Raw genomic sequence first — 21,138 nt, forward strand, 5'->3', positions numbered from 1 at the left:
AGAAAAAACATTTTCAAAGGAATATAAGACGATTATTACTTTACTATAATATATTAAGAAGCTAGCATAGAAGGATCATTTTCAAAGAAATATATGTCGATTTTTATTTTTTTGAAAATTGTGTCAATACTTCTTTTGTCTGCTCAGCTAAAACCGCAATTCGGTTCCACTGTGCCACTTGGGTCAGCGATCAAATGCTCTTTATTGCAACTTCAACAGAGACACCTTTTTAATTCGGCATTTGCCGCTGCCCCCTCCACTGCGACTGCCACTGGCAAAGCTTCTGGTTGAATTGGTGTTCCTGATCCTGGACTACTTGGAAATTCGCATAAATTGCGTTTAATTGGACAATTTTTGGTTTATTTCTTTGTGGCCAGCGGCGCTGAGAGACAAAGAATATTGTATCATATTTTGTATGTAATGAGGATGCTATCCAATTCCAATTCGGTTACTTTGTCCCAGACATTGCATGTGAGGATGCGAACGTTTCTCTAATTGGTTGCGATACTGGATCCTGGAGTCGCCAGCAGGTTTGATTGATTATTGAGAGAAGTTGCGGACAGGAACTTGGATTTGGGCCAAAGCCAGTGCGAACAATCTATTTGTGTCCACTTAGTGAAATGACAGGCGGCACAGGTCTGATTCCAGTACGGATTTCGAGTCAAGAGCGTAACAAAAGTTTTTGCCGAAAATCAACAAAAAGAAAAGCCAAATTGAAAGTGACCAGAGGGTTGGTTGGCATCCCTCTCCTCAACCACCTCGAGTGTCAGCCAGTGAGTGGATATGAAAAATACAAATGAACAGCAATGCGGTTGGTCAACAAGACAGCACAGACGCAGACAGAGTCGGATCAGGAGCTGAAGTCGGAGTTGGAGTCAGAGCCCGATACAGAGGATATAGTATGAAGGAAGCCTCTTGGTCCGGCTGCCATGTCAATGTGGATTATGGCAAGATTGAAAGGGATTTAAGTGCAGCCAACTCAAGCCAACTGGGCGCCACATTATTCTCATATTCAAACCTGGCAGTGGCAAAAATAACAACTACAACAAAGCAAAGCAATTTTCAAATTAGTTTTTAGCCTTTTCAAGTCACATTTTCATGTTACAATTTGCATGTTAACAAAACACAATGAAGAAAAAATGAAAGAATGATAGAAGGAAAAAAAGAATCAACAAAAGATTGGGGAATCGCTGACAACTCGCAGTTAAGGTCGGACAGTTCTGCCAGCAGTCACAATGACAGCCACAGTGGCAGCAAATAATTAGCGACCATCATGTAGACATTTAAATTAAATATGAGTCGTTATTTGCTTTATTTGCTGTTGCAGTTCTTCGTGTTGTAGTTGTTGTTATTGCAGTTTGCACTGTAGTATGTATTGTTGATTTAGTCATTGTTGTAGTTGTTGCATTTTGTATGGCCGGCAATGGCACGTCTAGCCTCTAATTATGGTTGTCATTCAACCCTCCACGTGGACTGTCATAAAAAACTGTCATAAAGGAAACCATTTTTAACAACGTTAGGGAAAAAATCTAAAGTTAGTAACCAGTTTGCTCGACTAGCGCTACCCTTGAGAATAGACATTTATTAAATCCATTACATAAAATATTGTTATGACATTGTTAATTTGGGTATGCAGAGAATCTACCTAAATATGGATTTCAGAAATAATGAAGAGAAAATCGAAGCTAAAAAATACGAGATAAATTTAGAAATATTAACGTCTGTAAGGTTTCCATTAAAAATTGTATTTTTCTTACCCCTTTTTCCATCATTATACTTATACATATTAGTAGTCTAGTTTTACAGATTATTCCCTAGTCCAGACCTATAAGCTCCCAAAAATAACAGGGTATCAAAAAGGTGAAATTGTTTTTGGCAAGCAGACAGACAACTAAATGTCATTAGGCAGTGTGTATACAAATATACATTTGTACGTGGGTCTATTAAAATACTTACACAAAAGCGAGTCCAAATGAGTTTTAAAATGGAGTAAATGGAGTGCAGTACCTACTGTGTCCAAAGTACATCCCCTGACATCACAGAAAAACAGCCATTATAGTCGAACGGGACGTCGTTTTGTTTGTGGCTTTTGGATCCGTAGCGACGACAACTAACAGCACTTCTAATGACCCAACGATACCGTTGGACGGTGATATTTGTTCTGAAAATTAATCATTCAGTTTTGCTTGTCATTAGTTTCATGTGCTTACTTTTGATTGCCTTTGTTTGTTTATTTAGGTTCCTGTGGTTCCTCCCATAGCTTTTTTGTTGGACAAGAATATGCTAATAACTCATGATGACATGAAAAACTTGATAAAAACAAGTGTGGTGCTTGTTGTTGTTGACAATAAATTGACTGGCTAAATGATTTTGAAAGGTTTGAGAGATAAATGCGCATGAAAGATACATGTTTTATGATGACGATATAGAAATACTTAGTTAACCAAAGGAAACTTTATGAGATAAGATATTTTGTCTATATAGTTTGTTAAACTGCAATTGCCTGTAGTTAGTAACCATTTATTAGCCGATGATCTGGTCTTTATAATAAAAGAAAACACTCTGCGCATAGTTAAGAACAAAACGAGAATAGTAAAACATCCTATATTGGAGAGTACAAGTTCATGTTACACATTACCCACTGAAGTTTCACATGAAAATTTAATCAAGTTGTTTTCAATTGAGTGCAAAATCACATCAGCAGTATAAAAAGTGTAAAGTGGAATGTAGAATGTGGCAAGTGGCAAGTGGTATGCGGAGAGTGTAAAGTACCTGTTCCAGACCTCATGCCAAGCAACAAACAGGGGAAACATACAGACATATAACTCAATCTGAATCGAATGGTCAGCCATGTATCAGAGGGGTTGTTTTGCCCAACCCAACCAAACCAGCACAGGCAGCCCCTTTTGACCTGGCCGCAAATGTCAACAGCTAACGGCATTTGGGCCACATTCACGTATAGCACTACGAGGTATTTCGGTATTTATTGCCAAAACACACAAATTTATAACCAGCCAATAAAATGCCGTAAATAAAACAACAACATCCCGCTGACTTTTGACGAGTTTCAACCTGTCAAACCTGCACAAATAACGAATAACATTTCAATTTTATTGCAGCGACTGTTTCAAAATAAAAAACACAAAAAAAAGGAGTCGTGGCTCATCAAATATTGAAAGGTCCGGAAAATTAATGTTGTATTCCATTAGAGTTATGGCGTGAAAATTTTCTTTCTTTTTACTCAAGTTTTTCCAAAACTAAATCAATGTGACGAATTGGAATTTGAAAAAATTAATGGAATGGAAGGAAGAGGAAAAGGAAGAGAAAGGGCAAGGAGACAGCAGCTAATCAAGCAACTCGCAATAGAGTAGAGAAAACATTCATTCAGCTCTAATTCTCCAATGTCTCTTTAAGCGCCGTCTCTTAAAATATTAAAATTAAGCTGGCAAATTGAGCAAGATTTCCACTTACAAAGTCGAGACTTTCATTTCATTTGAGTTCTACCTTCTTTATCTTCTAGAATCTAGATGCTCCATACCTTTTGGTCTTTCTTTCATTCATTCTGTGATTGTGTCCATTCCCAATTGTCCATTTCATGAACGCGCAGCATTTGCATTTTTTATTTGACACAACAAAATTGACCTTTTTTCCTGTTAGTTATTTGACCTTTGTCTGGATTCAGGCTCTGCTCTGTAAGTGGCCTTCTGGGCAAATTTTGATTTTTGCGTAATTTTTCTTTGGCCAATTCGAGTCAAGTCAAAATTCGTAGCTGGCCTATAAATAATGCAGAATGCTTGGCACATTGCTGGTGGCTAAAATGGTCCGAATTTTACGCATTTCTTTTGTCGGGATGAGGGAAAAAGAACACGGAAATTGAAATGAAAAGAAACTCATTTAAATATACCACTGCTTGCTCTTGCCACTCTCCCCATCTTCCTTTCTCTCACTATCCTTGTGCTTGTCTTTTCCATCTCTGGCAATTTCATTGGTTGCCAAATTTTTCCCAAATGCATATTAAAATACGTACGTCCCGCAGATTTTGTGTCCCGTTTGCTTTGGCCAAATAAATGGCTGGCTGTAAAAATAAACGACAAACGAATGGGCCAACAATAAAAAAGGCCACGACTTACGACATTTCAAAACCGAACGTGAAAACGGGCTTAATACGGACGGAATGCCAAAGTGCCGGAGAAGCCGGTGAAGCCGGAGTGCTGAATGAATGTTCTTTTTTGTTGTTGTTGTTGTTGTACCAGGGAGCGATGTCATGTTCATGTTGACTAATGTTTAACGAGCCCAACTTGTCCTTGTTGATGTTGTTTATGAACCTGCCACTGTCCTTGCCTCTCACCCTCTCATCCTCTCACCCCCTGCCGCTATTCAAATCCCTGCGGCCTGTGAGACTTGATCGCGGCGAGAATTGAAGCGCGTGCCTTCGAAATTGATGAAGTTGCTCCTGGACATTGTGGCAAGGGGCAGGGTGGGTTGCAGGGTGTTTTGCCACCCCTCGGCTGGTGTCAATTGTGTAATTGCCGAATGTTGTTTTCAAATATTTAATTGAAAGGGTGTTTTGTGCATTATTGTTGTTGCCCCAGCTCCTGCTCCTGCTCCCGTTCCTGTTCCTGTTCCTCTCTATTCCTGCTGGCTTGCCATTTCGTGGTTACACGCGTATCCTGTTACAAATCCAGTGTCAATGTTGTTTTGCTTGCTGTTTAATATAATTGTTATCCGTTTGTCTCTTTTTCCAGCTTTGAATGAACTCTCAAAACCCAAGCAGAAAGTTGTAGAAAGTTGGAAGGGAGTATGAATTGTTGTTGTTGTTAGATGTTTGATGTCTACTTGTCGCAACAGCAACATCAGCAAGTGTTGAGACTTTCTCATCATTTGATTTTAATAGTTGTTAACCCTCAAATAAATATAAAGCAGATGCTACAAAAAGATATAGTTAAATGTCCTGGGAAAGTTTTAGCTACTCGAATTCGAAACAATTTGCAAATTAAGCGCTCAATTTTATTCACGAATCTAATATATTACATGTATCTACGAACATATTGACAATCTATAATATATTTTCAGCTTCATACTAAAAAAAATTAATAAATATTTATATGCTGAGGTTCTTAAGATATTGGCAATTTTTACGTGTATTTATGCATCTTTAAAGCTTAAAAAATCATGAAAAAATTGAGAAAGTAAAATAATTATTATTGTATTTCAATGAAGCAAGCTTCGAATCAAAACTATAATCAGTCTATTTCGGTAAATATTATAAGATAGTTCATATTAAACGTGGAGTGTTTTCAAAGAAAACAACAAGCAATATTACAGCTTTTTGAGCCAATAAGTTAAATGCGACATTATTAATTTATAAAGCACTTTTGAGCCATCATTTGCAGGTGCTGTAACCAATTTAATTTCCATGTCAGCAGCAGCAACATGTGCTCTGCGACATCTGGTCACTTGTAGGCAGTTCTGGCAACATGTGAAGGCGTTGAAAGCAGCTTTCAATACAATTTATAGATGGCCACATGGCACCTACGAGGACGCAGAATGCCACCTAGAGTCAATACACTGAATGGCAGTCAACAAGGTTACTCGATGACGACAGGAACTGTGAGAGAGCCTGGGAAAGAACTGAACTCGACCAGCAATTCCAATTGCATTTTAATGCAATTACACTGGCAGTCCGCTCTCTATCTCTCTATCTCTCCCTCATCCCGAGAGAATGCCACTCCATTTGACACCCCCGAAGGCCCACTTGACATTGACAATAAACAGCGTAGCCAGGCATTGCATTGTTGAAATATGTCCTGCGTCCTTAATTTCACTTTTATTTTTACCATCGCCAGCAGAATCAGAAACAACAGGAACAACAGCAATTGCCTCTGTCTCTGCCCCAGCCTCTGCATCTGCAGTCCATGTTGTTGCAGATTAAAAGATATAAATTCATATTCCCCAAGCACCCAGGGCGGTGCGTGCGAAATGTGCGCAGTGTCCGTGTCCGTGTCCGTGTCCGGGTCCATACAATACAATGGCATGCAAACGCCCTCATCCCCGAGGATCGATTAGCTTGTTAGGAATTCAATTTGAAAACTGCGTTTTTCCAGCTCTCGTTGTATTTTTTCATGACTACGATTGTGTCATATATCTTTTTATGAAAGGGATTGCTTGAATGATGAGCTGACTCAGCTTTATGGCAGCCAGTTTGATTTGATATTTGGACGAGTCCTTGCCGAATATCAACCGTACCGTACCATGCCCCCTTGAACAGGTGCCCAACCGCAGCAGACGCGACCAACTATTGCTCTAACCACTTAAAGTAATTAACTGCAAGATGCTGAGAGATGTTTGTCAGCTTTTCCTTTTTCCATTTGCAATTGCCGCTGCTGTTCATCTTCATCCCCGCAACTCAAATGAAATGGTTGCTGTTCTTCATCATGAGGACTCAGGACGCAGGATGTCAAAGGACCACAGAAACGTGCCTACAACGTTTTCGCATCTAACAGCATAACGTTTGTCATAAATGCACAATTATATCAGCCAAATATCCATAGAATAATTTAATTCAGGCTTTTATTGTATGAATATTGAATGAACACACAACACATTATTTTGAATACATCTGCATAAGTACAATTATGTGTGCTACTTGGGAATATAAATGCGAATACTTCCAAAGTGTACGAGTTTATTAATAGAAACATCTCTATCAATAATTTATAACGACTGTATCTTATCGATTTTTCAACCCGTTTTGATTTAATGTTTGTCCATAATCGCTGTACCCCATCTACGTCGTACCCCTCTCAAAAAGCTTACTTGATTGATGATGTTGATTCAAATTCTCTCGTAAACTGTAAGTAGCACATTATTACAATCATGTTTATTGAAGCTTAAAATAATTTTGCAAATATTTTATGCATATAATACATGATTGGGAAAGGCTTATCTTATTACAAACCACTTGCATTCAAGCGGTTCGAAAATGTACTTATAATAATTTAAAATAAATATACAGATAATAACAACATTAACTTACAAATTAATACATTCACATTTTTTATAACATACGAAACAGAACGCTTATTTTCTATCATTTTGTGCAGTTTAAAAAAATGGTATATTTTACAGAAGATTTTTATCGTTTTTAGATCTAAATACGGAGGTTACTAGAATTTTTAAAAGCGAATTTTAAGCAATTTATTTAAATTGTTCTTGCAATTTAAAATTTTAAAATTGCAACAACAAAAAATATGGTCAAAGTTGACAGCGACAATAACAAAGGCTTGCAAAGCAGACTAGAGGTGGCGCCACAAAACAATCATTTTAAAAAAGATCTATGAGAACAAAAAATTTTGAGAACTTGCTCTGTTGATGCTGATCAGGAATATATATACTTACTTTATACTTTACCCTAGCGTGCCAAATATGCGAATATTATTCAAAAGTACAATTTCTTACGGCTTCGTACCCGTTTCGAAGTATATCACAATGGCAGCAAGCGGTTATGGCATGCGAATGGTTGACCTAAACAGAAGATGGCGCCACATAAGCCAAAGCACAAACTTCAACCAATTTAGCTTATGCAACAACCTACCGCAAAAAAACGTTTTGTTATATTTTTAACCGTTAAGCTTAAAAAAGATGTTTTTAAAAAAATTTTAATAATAATTAATTATCATGAAAATTCAAGCAATATTGAAAATATTGCCCGATATTAAGAGCAAATATTAAATTACCGTCATAACTCCAAGTGTATTTTCATCTTGTAAAAACTGAAAAACGTCCGACTGGTATGAATTCCACATAAGGCTCTGATAAAGCGTTTAATCATAGGCATGAATCTTGTTATAATTTAAGATGCAAGTTTTTCTCAATCTCCTTGAGCTCAGAATGTAGATTATAGGTGTTAAATTTTTTAATGACTTTGGTAACTACTTTAAAGTTAAACGTGCATTAAATTTTGAGAGCTATAAAAGTACCTTAAATAATCCCCGGCACAAGACTTCCAACTTGACTAAGGATTAAAAGTTGATACTTGTAGGAAGGCCACCTACCACTTAAGCAGACAAATAAAATAGTGATTGAAAAATTGAAAGCGTTCTTTTAAGTCTGTTGAAAATCATTTATTGGAATTATTCGACTCATTTTATCAAGCTTTTTTCAGGAAAATAAACAAATTTTATGTTTTTTTGTTTTTGTTTAAGAACCCTTTAGAGACTCAATAATGTGAACTATAAAATTTTTAACTTTATTGTTATCAAGGTTTTTCAAATCACTTAAAATTTTAACCAGATTAAATTTCACTTTGAATTGGCAATATTCATAATCATCTTTTTTTTGTAATTTTTTGTAGCACTTTTTGCTAATAACAATTAAATAATCGTTTTCAAACAGATTTCATTTGGTTGGTCTAATGCTTTCCATAATCGCTGGTATCCACCGAGTCACCTCCTGGAGAAGAAGCAGCCACAGCCGCATTTAATGCATCATAGAGTTCGCTCGATTGATGATGATTGGAGTTTCCATACAAATTGTTATCATTATTATTGTTGGCATTGGCATGGGGTCTAGTTCGAATGTTCATATTGCGCATTTCTGGTTCTGGGTCGGGTCTGCTTCCATCATAGGCCAATCCATTGGCGAAGGAACGATGTGGAAGTGAGTTTCCAACAAAGTGCTGCAGATGGACAAGACAACTGTCTCGAAAGAAAGATTAAACAGGTTTTCATTACAATTCAACTTAATTATGCTTAGCTTACCGTTCCAGTTTGCGGTCATTGGGCGTATCTTGAATATCATAGAGATCCAATAGGCCCAGATTGTGACCATTGGTCAAAACCGTTGCAGGCGGTGCACGTTTGCCATTGGTCCAACCTCGGGAATACTGAAATGTCTGTCCCATACAGACCATGGACAGAGTGAAGAGAAAGAGGGGCAACAGCAAGAGGCGCAACATGGATGTAGAATGGTCGTTGGTCTCAGCCGACAAACTTGTTTTATTATAGATTTAACACTTGTCTAGAGACTGAAATAATTCTGGCCAAACTACACACAACCAGGACGAAACAACTTCTGAGCCGTTAATGGTCCCGAGAAAGTCCTTTTATATCGAAGGAGGCAAAACCAAAGAGCAATTTCGCTAAAATCTCACGGCCATAAACGAAACAAGGGGCAGCAAGTTGCAAGTTGCCTTCCAGGCACACACACACACATGCAGATTAACTGAGATTATTAGTTGGCAATTGTTTTCATGTGTAGCCAAGGTGGCATTTAACACCCACGCGCCATGCCACGCCCACCACTCCCGGCTGGTTGATCAAATTGAATGCATTTGTTGATTGGAAAATTGCCACTGCGTAAGAATAGACAACACTCTTCTCAGGCGTAAAGCACAGCACGATAGTTAAAGTAAAAGGGTTCTGGTTTTTATACACCCTTAAAGCAAATAAGAGGTGAAGAGTTTATTAAATTTCAACCTGGGCCAATGAAAACTCCCAGATATTCATTTTGAAAAAGTTATCTTGGAAAATTATACACTTTTATTTTTAATTTTTTTGATATAAATTAAATTGAAGTCTCATTTTAATACAAATTAGACACAATAAGATAAATATAATTTAAAATCATAAGTAACTCTTTTTTTCAAAACTGTGAGAGCGTACCTTCTAGTCGAGCACAATAAACTATTGAAATCTATGTACACTTTTTAGGTCAGCTGGTCATTTATGTATTAGTGATTCTTGTGATTCCATCTGCCCAGCGCTTCAAGCGGTATCAACGTGTCTTACAGAAATAAGCAATCAAATCTGTCAACTGGCTTCGTAAAATTCTATACTTAGAAGCAAATTTACACTTAGCCTAAGCCAGCCTTTGACTATGTACTTTTGTATGTTAAATATATTGAGTGTATTGTATATTTCATCACTAGCGCGGACTGCCGTCCGCAATGATGTATGTACAAAAATAGTTTAAAGACTAGTAATCTCGGTTCCGGAATTCGTCTGTCCATTTCGCTCGTTGTTTTGTGCCAACTCCACGGAACTATCATTAGCCTTTCGACGACGTACCACAAAATAACAGAGACTGAAGGTATTAGAGGAAAGTTATATGTAATTAATATATTTATTTGATTACGATATTACTTACATGAAGACCAGCACATTAGGTATGTAGAAGATTTCGCCAAAGAGAAAGAAGGCGCCCGGAAATGAGTCGACGGTAGATTGGTAGATCGCACTGTAGATGGGCGGAAATATGAACTGGCCAATGGGTTCGCTGATGCCAAAAATGGAATACATTTTGCCTTAAAAGATGCCACATGAAATATGACTTAATAAGTTGACCAATAACATTGACTTACTCAGCTCATCGCCAGCAACAATACTGGATCCAATTGTTTTGATCGCAATTACACGCAAGGTGGCAAACATGTCAAACACAGTGGCAAGATAAAAGGTTGCGGTGTTGTACGAATAGGCCTGTAAAATAACAAATTAATAATAATAATCAAAATAAAAAATTATTCAAATTTTATCATACATACATATATGAAGCGAGATATAACGATGACGAGGGCGGAGATCATTCCAATCAATGAATCAGGAAATTTCATCATTTTACTGAGAATTGCAGTGCCAACGAATGTGCCTATAAGAGCTAAGCCTCCAGATACTGCATTGAAAACGCCGTTTTTGTCACCATTCCAGTTGAGTTTCTTCAAGGTGAAGGTATAAAAATATTCGCCTTCCCCTGCAGCAGGACCAACCGTCAGAAAGTAAGCCAACATCAATAGAATCAGTAGCATGCGACCATTATTCTCTCGTTTGACTAGTGGAAACCGGATGCAGTCCATCAGAAGCGTTGGATCGAAGAGTTCCTTTAACAGGGAGCGTCGTTGCGGTTGCGGTACGGCCGGTGGATCAACCTTAGGTGGCTCCAACTGTGGTGTCAACTTGAAGTTAACGTTCTTGTTAACCGGCAACTCATCCAAGTTTGTTGTCTCATATGCCATATTGTCAGCTGCATGACTCTGTATTTGTGAATTACCTCCACTTGATTCCGTAGTTGGTTTTTCTTCCTTAGGCTTAAGTTCCTTTATGAAGAAAATTATGTAGAGTATGGCAATAACTTGAAAAGCGAGAGCCGATGCAAAGGACACTAAAAGACACGAAATAAAAGAATTATAATAAATTCACTGACTATACTTAACAGACAATTCAATTTACATTTATAGCCAAGAGTCCTATAGAGAGGTCCACTAATAACGTTTAGGAATGGCAAAGCGGTCACAAACATAGCAAAGATGCCAAAGCGAAAGACTCGATCCTCCTCTGGCGTTGCTATAGTGATGTAACTGTAAAGAGCCATCAAACAAAAGGTGAGACCACCAAAAAGTGCAGGCACAATAGCTTCAATATATGCGCCAAACTCCATCGGAAGAATATCATAGAAAATTGCCGAAATGAGTAGACCTGTAAAATGCTTGAGATTATAACTGGAAGCTTAGTTTACTTGTAGATACTTACCGGCATAAGATAAACCTTCTCCAACGATGGGCAATATCATGCAAGGTTTACGCTTGTTGTATCTGTCTGACCATCCTCCAGCGAACAGCAATATAATCAGTGGGAATATAGCGGCTGAAAGACACGGGATTGGTTAAGTGTAGTCAGCTAATTTTGAAAAGGTCTGTTTAATTTATTCATGCTTTGTATAAAATATGTTAAAATTAAGGTTTTCAATATAACCAGACACGACTGTAGAACAAAATCCCTTAAATTTTCAGAAATTTTTTCGATTTATTGTTCACATTTAATTAAAAAAAAAAACCTTCTCTTGAATAAAAAAAATTGTTTTGTAATAATCGATTTAAGTGAATGAAGCCGACCTTAATTTAAATATTTTTAGCATTAAAAGACCATTAAATGATCAAGACAATGAATAGTCATCGCAAAAATTTATTAAAGTTCTGTTTCATCTGCATTGCGGATGCAATGCAACTCAATTAATATTTTATTGACAATTTTAATCAACTGCATACTTAGGCGAAATACTACAATTCTCAAAGCCCAAACACATCTCAAAAATAACCTTTTTTGTCTTGACGGTGGACCGCTTAAAGGTTAAAAGAAAAACAGCGAAACGAACCGGTTTTTGGATCTCTAACGATTTTATGATGATTTAAGAGTTAAAGTTGAATACTAAGCACGCATTAGCTAAAATTTAATCGACAATATAAAAAAAATACTTATGATAGCTTAAAGAATTTAGAGAATTCGTGAGAGAAAACAAACCAATGATTGCAATTAAATGTTCGAACAACGCCAACTGGTAATTTACCTTTACTGTATAAATTATATATATTGGTAAAACATACATGTTATTGTGTGAAGCAACCAAACGCTAAGTAATTTGTAAGCTATTGGGGGTTTATTTTTACCAAACCTGAAAGATGAAATATTGGAATGCGAAGATTCAAAACTGGTTGCACTTGAAATTTTTCGGTAAATTAATAACTAGAAATTAATACTTATATTGTCGAAATTCTCTATAAAGAATTTGGATGTAGCTCTCCCTATGATTTAATTTTTAAGTTTACAGGAATGCAAAAAATAATACATGGATTTTCGGGTTCCTTGCGAATCCACTAGAAATGATTGACTTCACGATTATAAAATTATTTATAGAATATTTTAATAATTCTAATTACCTATTGGCGCACGCTTTCCTGACACATCGGCGATTAGTATCTGCGACTCGACTTCCGCTTTGCAAACCGTGTAATCGAAGCCTAACGATTTGATTCCCAGCGTTTTCTGTTCAAGAGATGGACCCAATGTTGTATTTTCAAACGTTAAGTCCTCCGGACATGTGATGTTAAACAACTCTTTGTCCAACATGGCAGTGCATGTGTCTGCATTATAGCCAAGATTAATGTGACACGCCTTCTCAAGCGGAAAATTCCGCAATGCAATTTGATTCAAATAGGTTGCCGCGGCATAGAAAAAGAAAAACGGTTCGACCACCAAATATTGTCGATAATGCCAGATTTTTTGAAAATAGTTAGTCTTGGGCTCCCGTGGACGAACTGCCGTCCCATCAGAAATATTTGTTTTTGCCATTTTAGCACAATTTTGATTTCAAACAAGTATTTGCCTTTTTTATTAGCAGATTCTACATGTTAATCAACATGTCGCGCCAAGTTCTAACAACAAACTGTCGTCTGTTGAGCAGTTGTGTTCGAGCAACAGCTTGATACGCACTTCAAACTTGTTTATTAATTGTTGTATTATTTTTATTTCGTTTTGTTTGGTAGATATTGAATTATGTCACTGTGACGATCTTAGAAATTTGCATGCGACTCTCTCTTTCACTCTCTCTCTGTCTTTCTCTGTATCTCCGCTCAAACAGAAAGAGCATTGATTGTTAATTAAATCTTGCAATGAATATAAATGCTTACATGATGAGAAGTGAATGAGAAATATGCGCGGCTGCATTCTAAAATCGTCAGTTCAATGTCAGGACTACATATAACCGGTCAATGTCCAATGGAGCTATCGAACTTACTTAGTTTACAAACTTTATAAATGTGTATGTATTGTATAAGCTTAAAATTAATTGGAATTGCGCAATGATGTGCAATTCACCGGCGTGTAAGACGAGCATTGTGTTTACTCAGTCCAACGATGAGTGCAGTTCTGATTTGTACACACATAATAGAGTCGCATTTCTTCCTCGGCACGTCGAGTCTGCGCCTGAAAGAAGACTGCCTCACGATGCGTGCATTTGGGGCAAGCGTGGTCTTCGGTGCGGGGCAGCGTGGGATCAGATATAACATCGGGCACTATGTGCGTCAGTTCGTCGATTTCGTGCATAATCTTGTTTACGTATATGCAATTGGAGTCCGCTTCCTGTTTATAATCACAATTGCGGCAGGCATACATCAAAATTTTGTTATCCTTGTCCTCCTTGGGATACAGCATGTTGTTGCATTCTTGACAGAAACGGATGCCCACAAAGCCGGGTCCTTCTGTATGAGCGGAGTCGAATAAAGCAGCCATTGTCCCTGTAATAACCACAGCATAAATGAACTGTTTACGTTTAGTAGCCATGCAAATTTACCTGATTAATGCAGCAATTAGTGGATATTATAAATTGTATTTATTTATTGTGAATTATTAAGTTCAAGACGTTGCCACCTGGCAACAAATGTTGCCGTTTATTTGGGCTGCCAGACCGTCGAATAAAATTTTCCAAAGGGATCTTTTTGGCAAATATATGATCTTTGGCACATTTTTGAAACTAGAATATTGCATATTTTTACTGAATTTTTGTAAACTTGATTAACTTAAAATAACTTCACATTTGAAGTCCGCACCGGGCCAATTTATTAACGAAATCGGCATTGTATTCAATCGATAAGTTTTAACTGAAAGCGAAAGACAGGGACGTTAAGCAATTATCGAACAGCTGATTAAATGCTTACGAAAACTGTGAATTGTCAGACGCCAACGCCATTGTATACGCATTACGTGCCAGCGCTCGTGGTTCAAACTGTAGGTATTTGTGGTAAATAAACATAAATTTTAATTATTCGATGATTTCTTAAATTGTGTTACTTATAAGTTGAAATACAATTTTCGTATTTAGTCAGAGTGATCAACAAAGTTTTACGAGTTAATAATAAGCCCTCGCTATCTCTCTCGCTCTTGCATGTAGTTGTCCCATATTTCTGTTTCTGTTGCACTTCGTTACAGTCGGTCTTGATCGGCGAACGACTTTCATTGACGCAAGTTTCACATTTAATTAGAGAGAAAACTACAACTACAGTAGTGAGCGTGCGAGTGTGTAACTCAAATGTAATTAGAGTTAAAAAGAGAAATATTACAAGTAATTGACATAAAAGTGCTAGTAAAAATAAAATATTTGACCACATTTCCTTTAAAGCCGGCAACAGAAATATTTAATATTGAAAAGTATGCAACAATTTTCAATTTTGTTTTAGAATTATTTTCAACCCTAAATATATTTTTCACAGCAAGAGGCGAGCGAACTTGTTGCGTTGCTTTGCGTTTCGTTTTTTCTTTTTGTCCATCAGTCAGCACGTAGCGTGCTCTCGCTCTCTCTCTCGCGATCAGTCGATGACGACGCCATTTTTATTGTGCGCTGCTTCTAGGCGTTGCTGACGTGACGCTGGCAAACTGATCGATTTAATTAAATCACGAGCCTAAAAGTAGGCTATCTTACGCAACACTACTGATCCTTGGCATCCTTCATCTTTCACAGAGTCCTGCGAACCGATTGTACATACTTCGAGCCAATGAGCACCAACAAGGAGGCCAAAATGACTGACGCCCCTAAGGCAACCGTCGTCTCTGTTCCTGTTCCCAGTGGCAATGATGAAACTGTCGTCAAAATACTGGACGCTGGCCAAGTCGTAGCTGCCAAGGAGAAGCGACCCAGTACTCGCATGAAACTGCTCAATGATGCGGCAGCCAAAGGCGGAAGCAAGGCCGCATCAGTCTCCACGCCCCGTGTTAAGCAGGAGAAGCGCACAAGCATCAAAATACTGAACAATGATGAAGCCACAAGCACTCCCAAAGGCGACAAACGATCCACAACAAAAACTGTAAGTCCCACCGGAAGTGTCAAGATATTAAACGAGAAGCGCACTGCGGTGGTTGCCACCCCGGTGGAAACGACCAAGATCAAAACATCGCCCAGCAAAAAGAAGAAAATGGATCACTATGTACTGCAGGCCATTAAAAGCGAGAGCAGTAAGGCGGACAACACCACCAGCATTGTGATCGAGGATGAGGATACTATTGACTTTATACTTGCCGAGAATGATGACATTGAGCTGGGAGCAGCCAAAGCAAATGACGATGAGTTTGTTGTCTCCGGCGTTGAGGAAGATGACGACGATGAGGACGATGTATTGGGTGAAGGCAGTCCTAACCGCAAAAGTGGCAACAATAGCGACCTCAAGGAAATGGTGGAGCACGTGTGCGGCAAGTGCTATAAGACATTCCGACGCGTTAAGAGCCTCAAGAAGCACCTGGAATTCTGTCGCTATGACAGTGGCTATCATCTGCGCAAGGCGGACATGCTTAAGAATCTGGATAAAATCGAAAAGGATGCTGTGGTCATGGAGAAGAAAGACATCTGCTTCTGCTGCAGCGAGAGCTACGACACTTTTCATGTAACTAACACACATACGCACAATTCCAATAGATTATGTCTAATATGAGCTGTTATACAATCCCTTAGCTTGGCCACATCAATTGTCCAGACTGTCCCAAGTCGTTTAAGACCCAGACCAGCTATGAGCGTCACATCTTCATCACTCACTCCGAGCTCAATGATTTCCCCTGCTCCATTTGCAATGCGAAGCTGCGCAGCGCTGCCCTGTTGAAGTTGCATGAGGAGCAGCATCAGTCGCGTGGCAAGCCATTCGCATGCAAGATCTGTGGCAAGGACTTTACTCGCTCCTACCATCTAAAGCGCCATCAAAAGTACTCCTCGTGCTCGGCCAACGAAAATGATACCATGAGCTGCAAGGTGTGCGATCGTGTCTTCTATCGCCTGGACAATTTGCGGGCCCATCTCAAGCAGCACTTGGGCACTCAGGTGGTGAAGAAGCCGGAATACATGTGCCATGTGTGCAAGAACTGCTTCTACAGTCTCTCTACGCTCAAGTGAGTCCTTTCGTATGAATAATAACTGGTTACTGACTTGCTAATCCTCTGTGATTTATTGCAGCATTCATATACGCACTCACACTGGTGAGAAACCATTCGACTGCGATCTGTGTGACAAGAAGTTCTCAGCCTTGGTGGCACTCAAGAAGCATCGTCGTTATCATACGGGCGAGAAACCCTACACTTGCACAGTGGTATGTAACTGATGATATTCTTATTGTTCCTTATTAACTCTATATTTTATTTGGACCTGCAGTGCAATCAATCGTTTGCCGTCAAAGAGGTGCTCAATCGCCACATGAAGCGACACACTGGCGAGCGTCCACACAAGTGTCCCGAGTGCGGCAAGAGCTTCATCCAAGCGACACAGCTACGTACGCATTCCAAGACGCATCTGCGTCCCTTTCCCTGCTCCTCGTGCACCCAAAAATTTAAGACAGAGAAACAGTAAGTTTCTCTCGCATTACTCTCATTTTTATACAGATATTAATGCTCTTTTTCTATCTCAGACTTGAGCGCCACTTTAGGGAGCATACACGTCAGAAGCGTCTCGGCTTTGGCTGCTTGGATTGTCCACGTAGTTTCCGCACCAGCGCATTGCTCAAGGAGCACATTGATGCGGGCGATCATTCGCGTAAGTCTTTTGCTAATATCTCTTCTTACGGCTTTATGATAATCTTTTTATCTTTAGCTGTGAAACCAACTCGGGCCAAGCGCACTGCCAAGATGATCGAGCGCACGGACTGCGCCATCTGTGACAAGAACTTTGATAGCACCGAAACCCTGCGAAATCATATACGCAACGTGCACGAATGCGATCCGGATGATATCTTTGGCACAGGGCCACCTGCTAAACGTAAAGCTAAAAAGACCATTGTGGTGGAGGAGGAAGTGGAAGATGATGAGGAAGTGGAGGAGGCGGATGAGGAAGTGGCACCAGCAAACACATCGGCAGGCTCGCTCATCTCCAGCAAAACCGATGGCAATGGCGTTGTGGTTCGTGAGTTCCTGGTGGATGAGGGAGATGGAAGTGCACAGACCATTATGCTAGAGAATGAAGTCTACACCATTTTGCCTTTGGAGGGAGCCAGCGCGACCGAGGCACCTGCTGTAAGTGAGGTCAAGTCCGACTCTAAGGAGAAGCAGTCCCCGGCTGTCTCACCGGTTGTCAAGAAGGAGCAGCGCAAATCCCTGGCTGCTAGCTTGGCAGCTGCCATTGCTGATAATCTGGAGGAGCCATCAAGCGAGGATGAGTTCACCGGCGAGGTGCTCACCGAAGCGGATCTGAAACTCAAGGAGAACATTGGAAAGTTGATCGACATGCTCGTCGATCCGCAAACACTTAAGAAATACGATTGGCCAAATAGCTCCGAGGAGACTGTACTGTGCAAGGTCATCGAGAACTGTGGCCACGATCTGGCCAAGGGAGGAGAGAGCTATGCCGAGTTGGATTACGGCAGCCGCATGCGCGAATATGTCAAGCTCCTGTTCACAGTTGTCATTCATAATGATTCGATCAAGGCGCTGCTAAATAACTTCCCAATTGACGAGGTTATTGAGTATGTGCTGGGTGATGAAGATCAGGACGAGGATCTGGTATTGGGTGAAGATCAGGAGCCTGATAAGTCCGATAAGGAGAAGAGACTGGATGCCGTTGAAGCTGAGGCTTGATTCCTGAGTAGACAGCATGCTTTAACTGAAGAATAACGTTTGTAAATATGTTGAAAGCGTATTCACAATTTGGTTAACAACTCTACACTTAAATCTAATGATATTTGAATGCATCCGCTGTAAAGATTAAGATTTAAGCATGTTTCGGCTTTGGTTTGAACACTAAGTGACCTTAGCAAACAAGTGTACCACCCATTAACTGTTATTTACAACATAAAAACGTTATAGTTCTATTTTTTATAACGTTATTTAAACTATACTATTTTATTAAATATACATGAATACAATAAATATTCAAATTACAACTCTATTGTTCCAACAGCATCTTCAGTATACGCTCATTGTTCTGCAGGATCTTGTGGCGACTCTCATCGACCAGCTCCTTGTACTCGGCTATGCTGGCCTCGGTGGTCAGGAGCTGCTGCTTCATGGGCTCCGTTGCAGATGCCGTCAGGTTTCTTTCCCTTTTCAGCTCCGCAGCAGCCTGAGTGTAGGTCTCCCGCCACATGGTCAACTCCAATTGCATGGCATCGATGTCCTCGGGTATAAAGTCCATTAGTTTGCCCAGCGGATTCACCGACTTGGTTAATGTCTGTATTATATCCCGAAGGTCATTCATCTGCCTCGCTGAGCTTTGACGAGCTGCCAGATTTTGTGTCTTTTGTTGCTCCTCCTTGCCGGTATCGCCGCTCTGTTGCACGAGTTCTTTTTGTGTCTCCAGGATTTGTTGCACCAACCGACCCTGATGGGCGTCCATGTCGAGCTGCGTTTCTGTGGCCCCCGCCTCGATGTCATGGGCATTGGCATCTTCAATAATAACCAAGTTCTCGCCATCGTCATCAAAGTCCCCGAATGTCTCCAGCTTCACATTGATGCCAGACATTTTAACCTGATCATTTGGCTGTAAGACAATCTCAACATTTCGTCGTCGAGGTGCTCCAGGACGTGCTGATGCTGGCCGTGCACTAGGCGGACGTAGCGAGGTGCGTGGACGAGTTACTGACCCATTGGACTCCTTGGAGTTCTCACGCGTAAAGGTTCCTTCCCGTTCCCTCTTTGTTTCACTGCTGTTATTGTTGTTGGAATCCGAAGCTGGAACAGTGGGTGTCGTTGTCGGTGGTTCACTGACCTCGTTGGCTGCCTTTGGCAACTCATTTGACTCCGTTTCAGGCGGCGCCTGTCGCTGACTTCCGCTAGAGCGTCGACTTTTGCTGGAGGATTTGCGGCTTTCTGGCTCTGTATTTGGCAAGGATTCCACAGCTGTAGTTGATGTCGGCGAGGGTTCCTTAATGGGTTCCACAGCAGCCACAGGCTGTACGTTGGGCGGTGGACTCTTCTCAGCACGGGATTTGGTTGAGGATGTTGGTGACGCCACCTTGCCGGGCGGAGGAGCAGCTGGGGAGGGTGACATGGAGTTTATTTCACTTTCCGTTGAAGTCTGTTGCTTAACTTTTGCTGTGGGCTTCACTGGCGAAGGACTCTTCTGCTTGGAGCTCTGCCTGCTCAGTTTCGACTTGGCTTCCAATTCCGGAGAAGGTTTCGCTCTGCGTTGAACCCTGTCCTTCACAGGAGGCGTGGTACGGGCTGTCTGCTCTGTGGCCTTGCGCAGCTTCTGCTCCTGCGGTGATATACGCTTCTCCCGACGCTGCACTGCATCCTCCTTGCCAGTTGGTGATATTTGTTTACTTGTGGTTTTGGTTTCTTTTGCTTTGGTCGGAGACTTGGACTTTGCCAGCTGGCTATCAGCACCGAGAACCTGCTGCAGTGCATCCCTCCATTCCAGACGCTGTTCCGCCACGCTAGCCATCGCCTGCAGCAGTTCATTGGTCAACTTTGCCTCGTGGCCAGCCACAATCTTCGAGGTGCGCACTTTGAGATCCAGCTTTGTGGTGAGCTCTACAGGAATGTCAGTTATATATTAACCTTCAATTCAAATCTATAATTTTCTAAGCACTCACTTGTCACATCTATCATCTTTTGCAGAAACCGTGCCTTATCATTGCTGTTAAAATATATATGTTTGGATCGGAATCAGTGTTACAAAATTTATCAAATAATTACGAAAAACCCATGCTTTTTAAATCGAGCCATTATTTAAGAGTTTAGCTTAAAATCATAAAATAACAAATCATAAGCTAGATTCATTTAAAAATTATAAATATTTGTTTTAAATAATTGTATGGGCTACAAAAATCAGGTACAAATTAAAGCAATTGTTAACGTAAAATAATTTTTTTTTCTTAAATGAAACCCATTTTCTTTTCGTTACCTACTTTTTTTCATTTTTAAAAAATTTTCAAGTATTATATTCCAAAATTTTATTCGTGCAGAATTTGTTCGTTAGCATAACTTTTTTCAGTGTACATTCATTAGCACTATTTCTTTACAGTTATTGAAATAGCAAAAGCATTACTAAAGTAGTTAATATAATATATATATGTATGTATATAACTTACCGATCGCTAATGTTCTCAAAGAGCTGCTCCTCCGGGGAATATAGACCCTCAAAACAGCCCGTTTGCTTAATAAACTATATCGGTATACACAAATGTAATCTCGGGAGTCTTTGACAAAAGATTGTGGTGCCTTACCGCATTGAAAACATCCATTAAGTAACGAAACGGAGGCTTTTTCAGTAGTTTCTCCGTTAGGGGAGGCTTTTTTATGAACTTTCCCAATGCCTGTTGGGTTGCCTTTATGACGGCTGCATCCAGTTCCTGGTCGGACATCTTTAAACTGGTCAACTGTCAACCAAAAGCTTAGATGA

At 39.8% G+C, this 21,138-nt stretch overlaps 5 protein-coding genes across 6 annotated transcripts; 1 reads left to right on the forward strand and 4 right to left on the reverse strand.

Moving 5' to 3' along the window:
- Positions 1 to 8,315: 8,315 nt before the first annotated feature.
- LOC117791265 (pro-corazonin) lies at positions 8,316 to 9,048 on the reverse strand. The gene is made up of 2 exons (XM_034630973.1): positions 8,760 to 9,048; positions 8,316 to 8,696 (listed from the first exon to the last, which is right to left on the reverse strand). Exons 1-2 carry the CDS (start codon positions 8,954 to 8,956, stop codon positions 8,411 to 8,413), a joined length of 483 nt encoding a protein of 160 aa, XP_034486864.1. The 5' UTR covers positions 8,957 to 9,048; the 3' UTR covers positions 8,316 to 8,410.
- Positions 9,049 to 9,580: 532 nt separating this feature from the next.
- LOC117789729 (solute carrier family 46 member 3) lies at positions 9,581 to 13,201 on the reverse strand. The gene is made up of 7 exons (XM_034628843.1): positions 12,710 to 13,201; positions 11,526 to 11,639; positions 11,226 to 11,471; positions 10,544 to 11,157; positions 10,361 to 10,478; positions 10,147 to 10,303; positions 9,581 to 10,083 (listed from the first exon to the last, which is right to left on the reverse strand). The coding sequence occupies exons 1-7, from the start codon at positions 13,119 to 13,121 to the stop codon at positions 9,969 to 9,971; spliced, it is 1,776 nt and encodes a 591-aa protein (XP_034484734.1). The 5' UTR covers positions 13,122 to 13,201; the 3' UTR covers positions 9,581 to 9,968.
- A 77-nt stretch (positions 13,202 to 13,278) lies between these two features.
- On the reverse strand, positions 13,279 to 14,226 carry LOC117789730 (DNA-directed RNA polymerase II subunit RPB9). Its single transcript, XM_034628844.1, has 2 exons — positions 14,122 to 14,226; positions 13,279 to 14,065 (listed from the first exon to the last, which is right to left on the reverse strand). Exon 2 carries the CDS (start codon positions 14,058 to 14,060, stop codon positions 13,671 to 13,673), a length of 390 nt encoding a protein of 129 aa, XP_034484735.1. The 5' UTR covers positions 14,061 to 14,065; positions 14,122 to 14,226; the 3' UTR covers positions 13,279 to 13,670.
- A 248-nt stretch (positions 14,227 to 14,474) lies between these two features.
- On the forward strand, positions 14,475 to 18,676 carry LOC117789728 (protein suppressor of hairy wing). 2 transcript variants are annotated; one of them, XM_034628840.1, is made up of 7 exons: positions 14,475 to 14,555; positions 15,286 to 16,201; positions 16,270 to 16,697; positions 16,762 to 16,894; positions 16,957 to 17,147; positions 17,210 to 17,334; positions 17,392 to 18,676. In XM_034628840.1, the coding sequence occupies exons 2-7, from the start codon at positions 15,320 to 15,322 to the stop codon at positions 18,369 to 18,371; spliced, it is 2,739 nt and encodes a 912-aa protein (XP_034484731.1). In that variant the 5' UTR covers positions 14,475 to 14,555; positions 15,286 to 15,319; the 3' UTR covers positions 18,372 to 18,676. The 2 variants fall into 2 exon arrangements, with proteins under 2 accessions (XP_034484731.1, XP_034484733.1); XM_034628842.1 differs by lacking the exon at positions 14,475 to 14,555 and adding an exon at positions 14,819 to 14,975.
- LOC117789731 (TRAF3-interacting protein 1) lies at positions 18,606 to 21,138 on the reverse strand. Its single transcript, XM_034628845.1, has 4 exons — positions 20,963 to 21,138; positions 20,828 to 20,901; positions 20,330 to 20,373; positions 18,606 to 20,267 (listed from the first exon to the last, which is right to left on the reverse strand). Exons 1-4 carry the CDS (start codon positions 21,098 to 21,100, stop codon positions 18,679 to 18,681), a joined length of 1,845 nt encoding a protein of 614 aa, XP_034484736.1. The 5' UTR covers positions 21,101 to 21,138; the 3' UTR covers positions 18,606 to 18,678.

Source organism: Drosophila innubila, assembly GCF_004354385.1.
Source record: "Drosophila innubila isolate TH190305 chromosome 3R unlocalized genomic scaffold, UK_Dinn_1.0 2_E_3R, whole genome shotgun sequence".
In the NCBI taxonomy this organism is placed as follows: Eukaryota; Metazoa; Arthropoda; class Insecta; order Diptera; family Drosophilidae; genus Drosophila; species Drosophila innubila.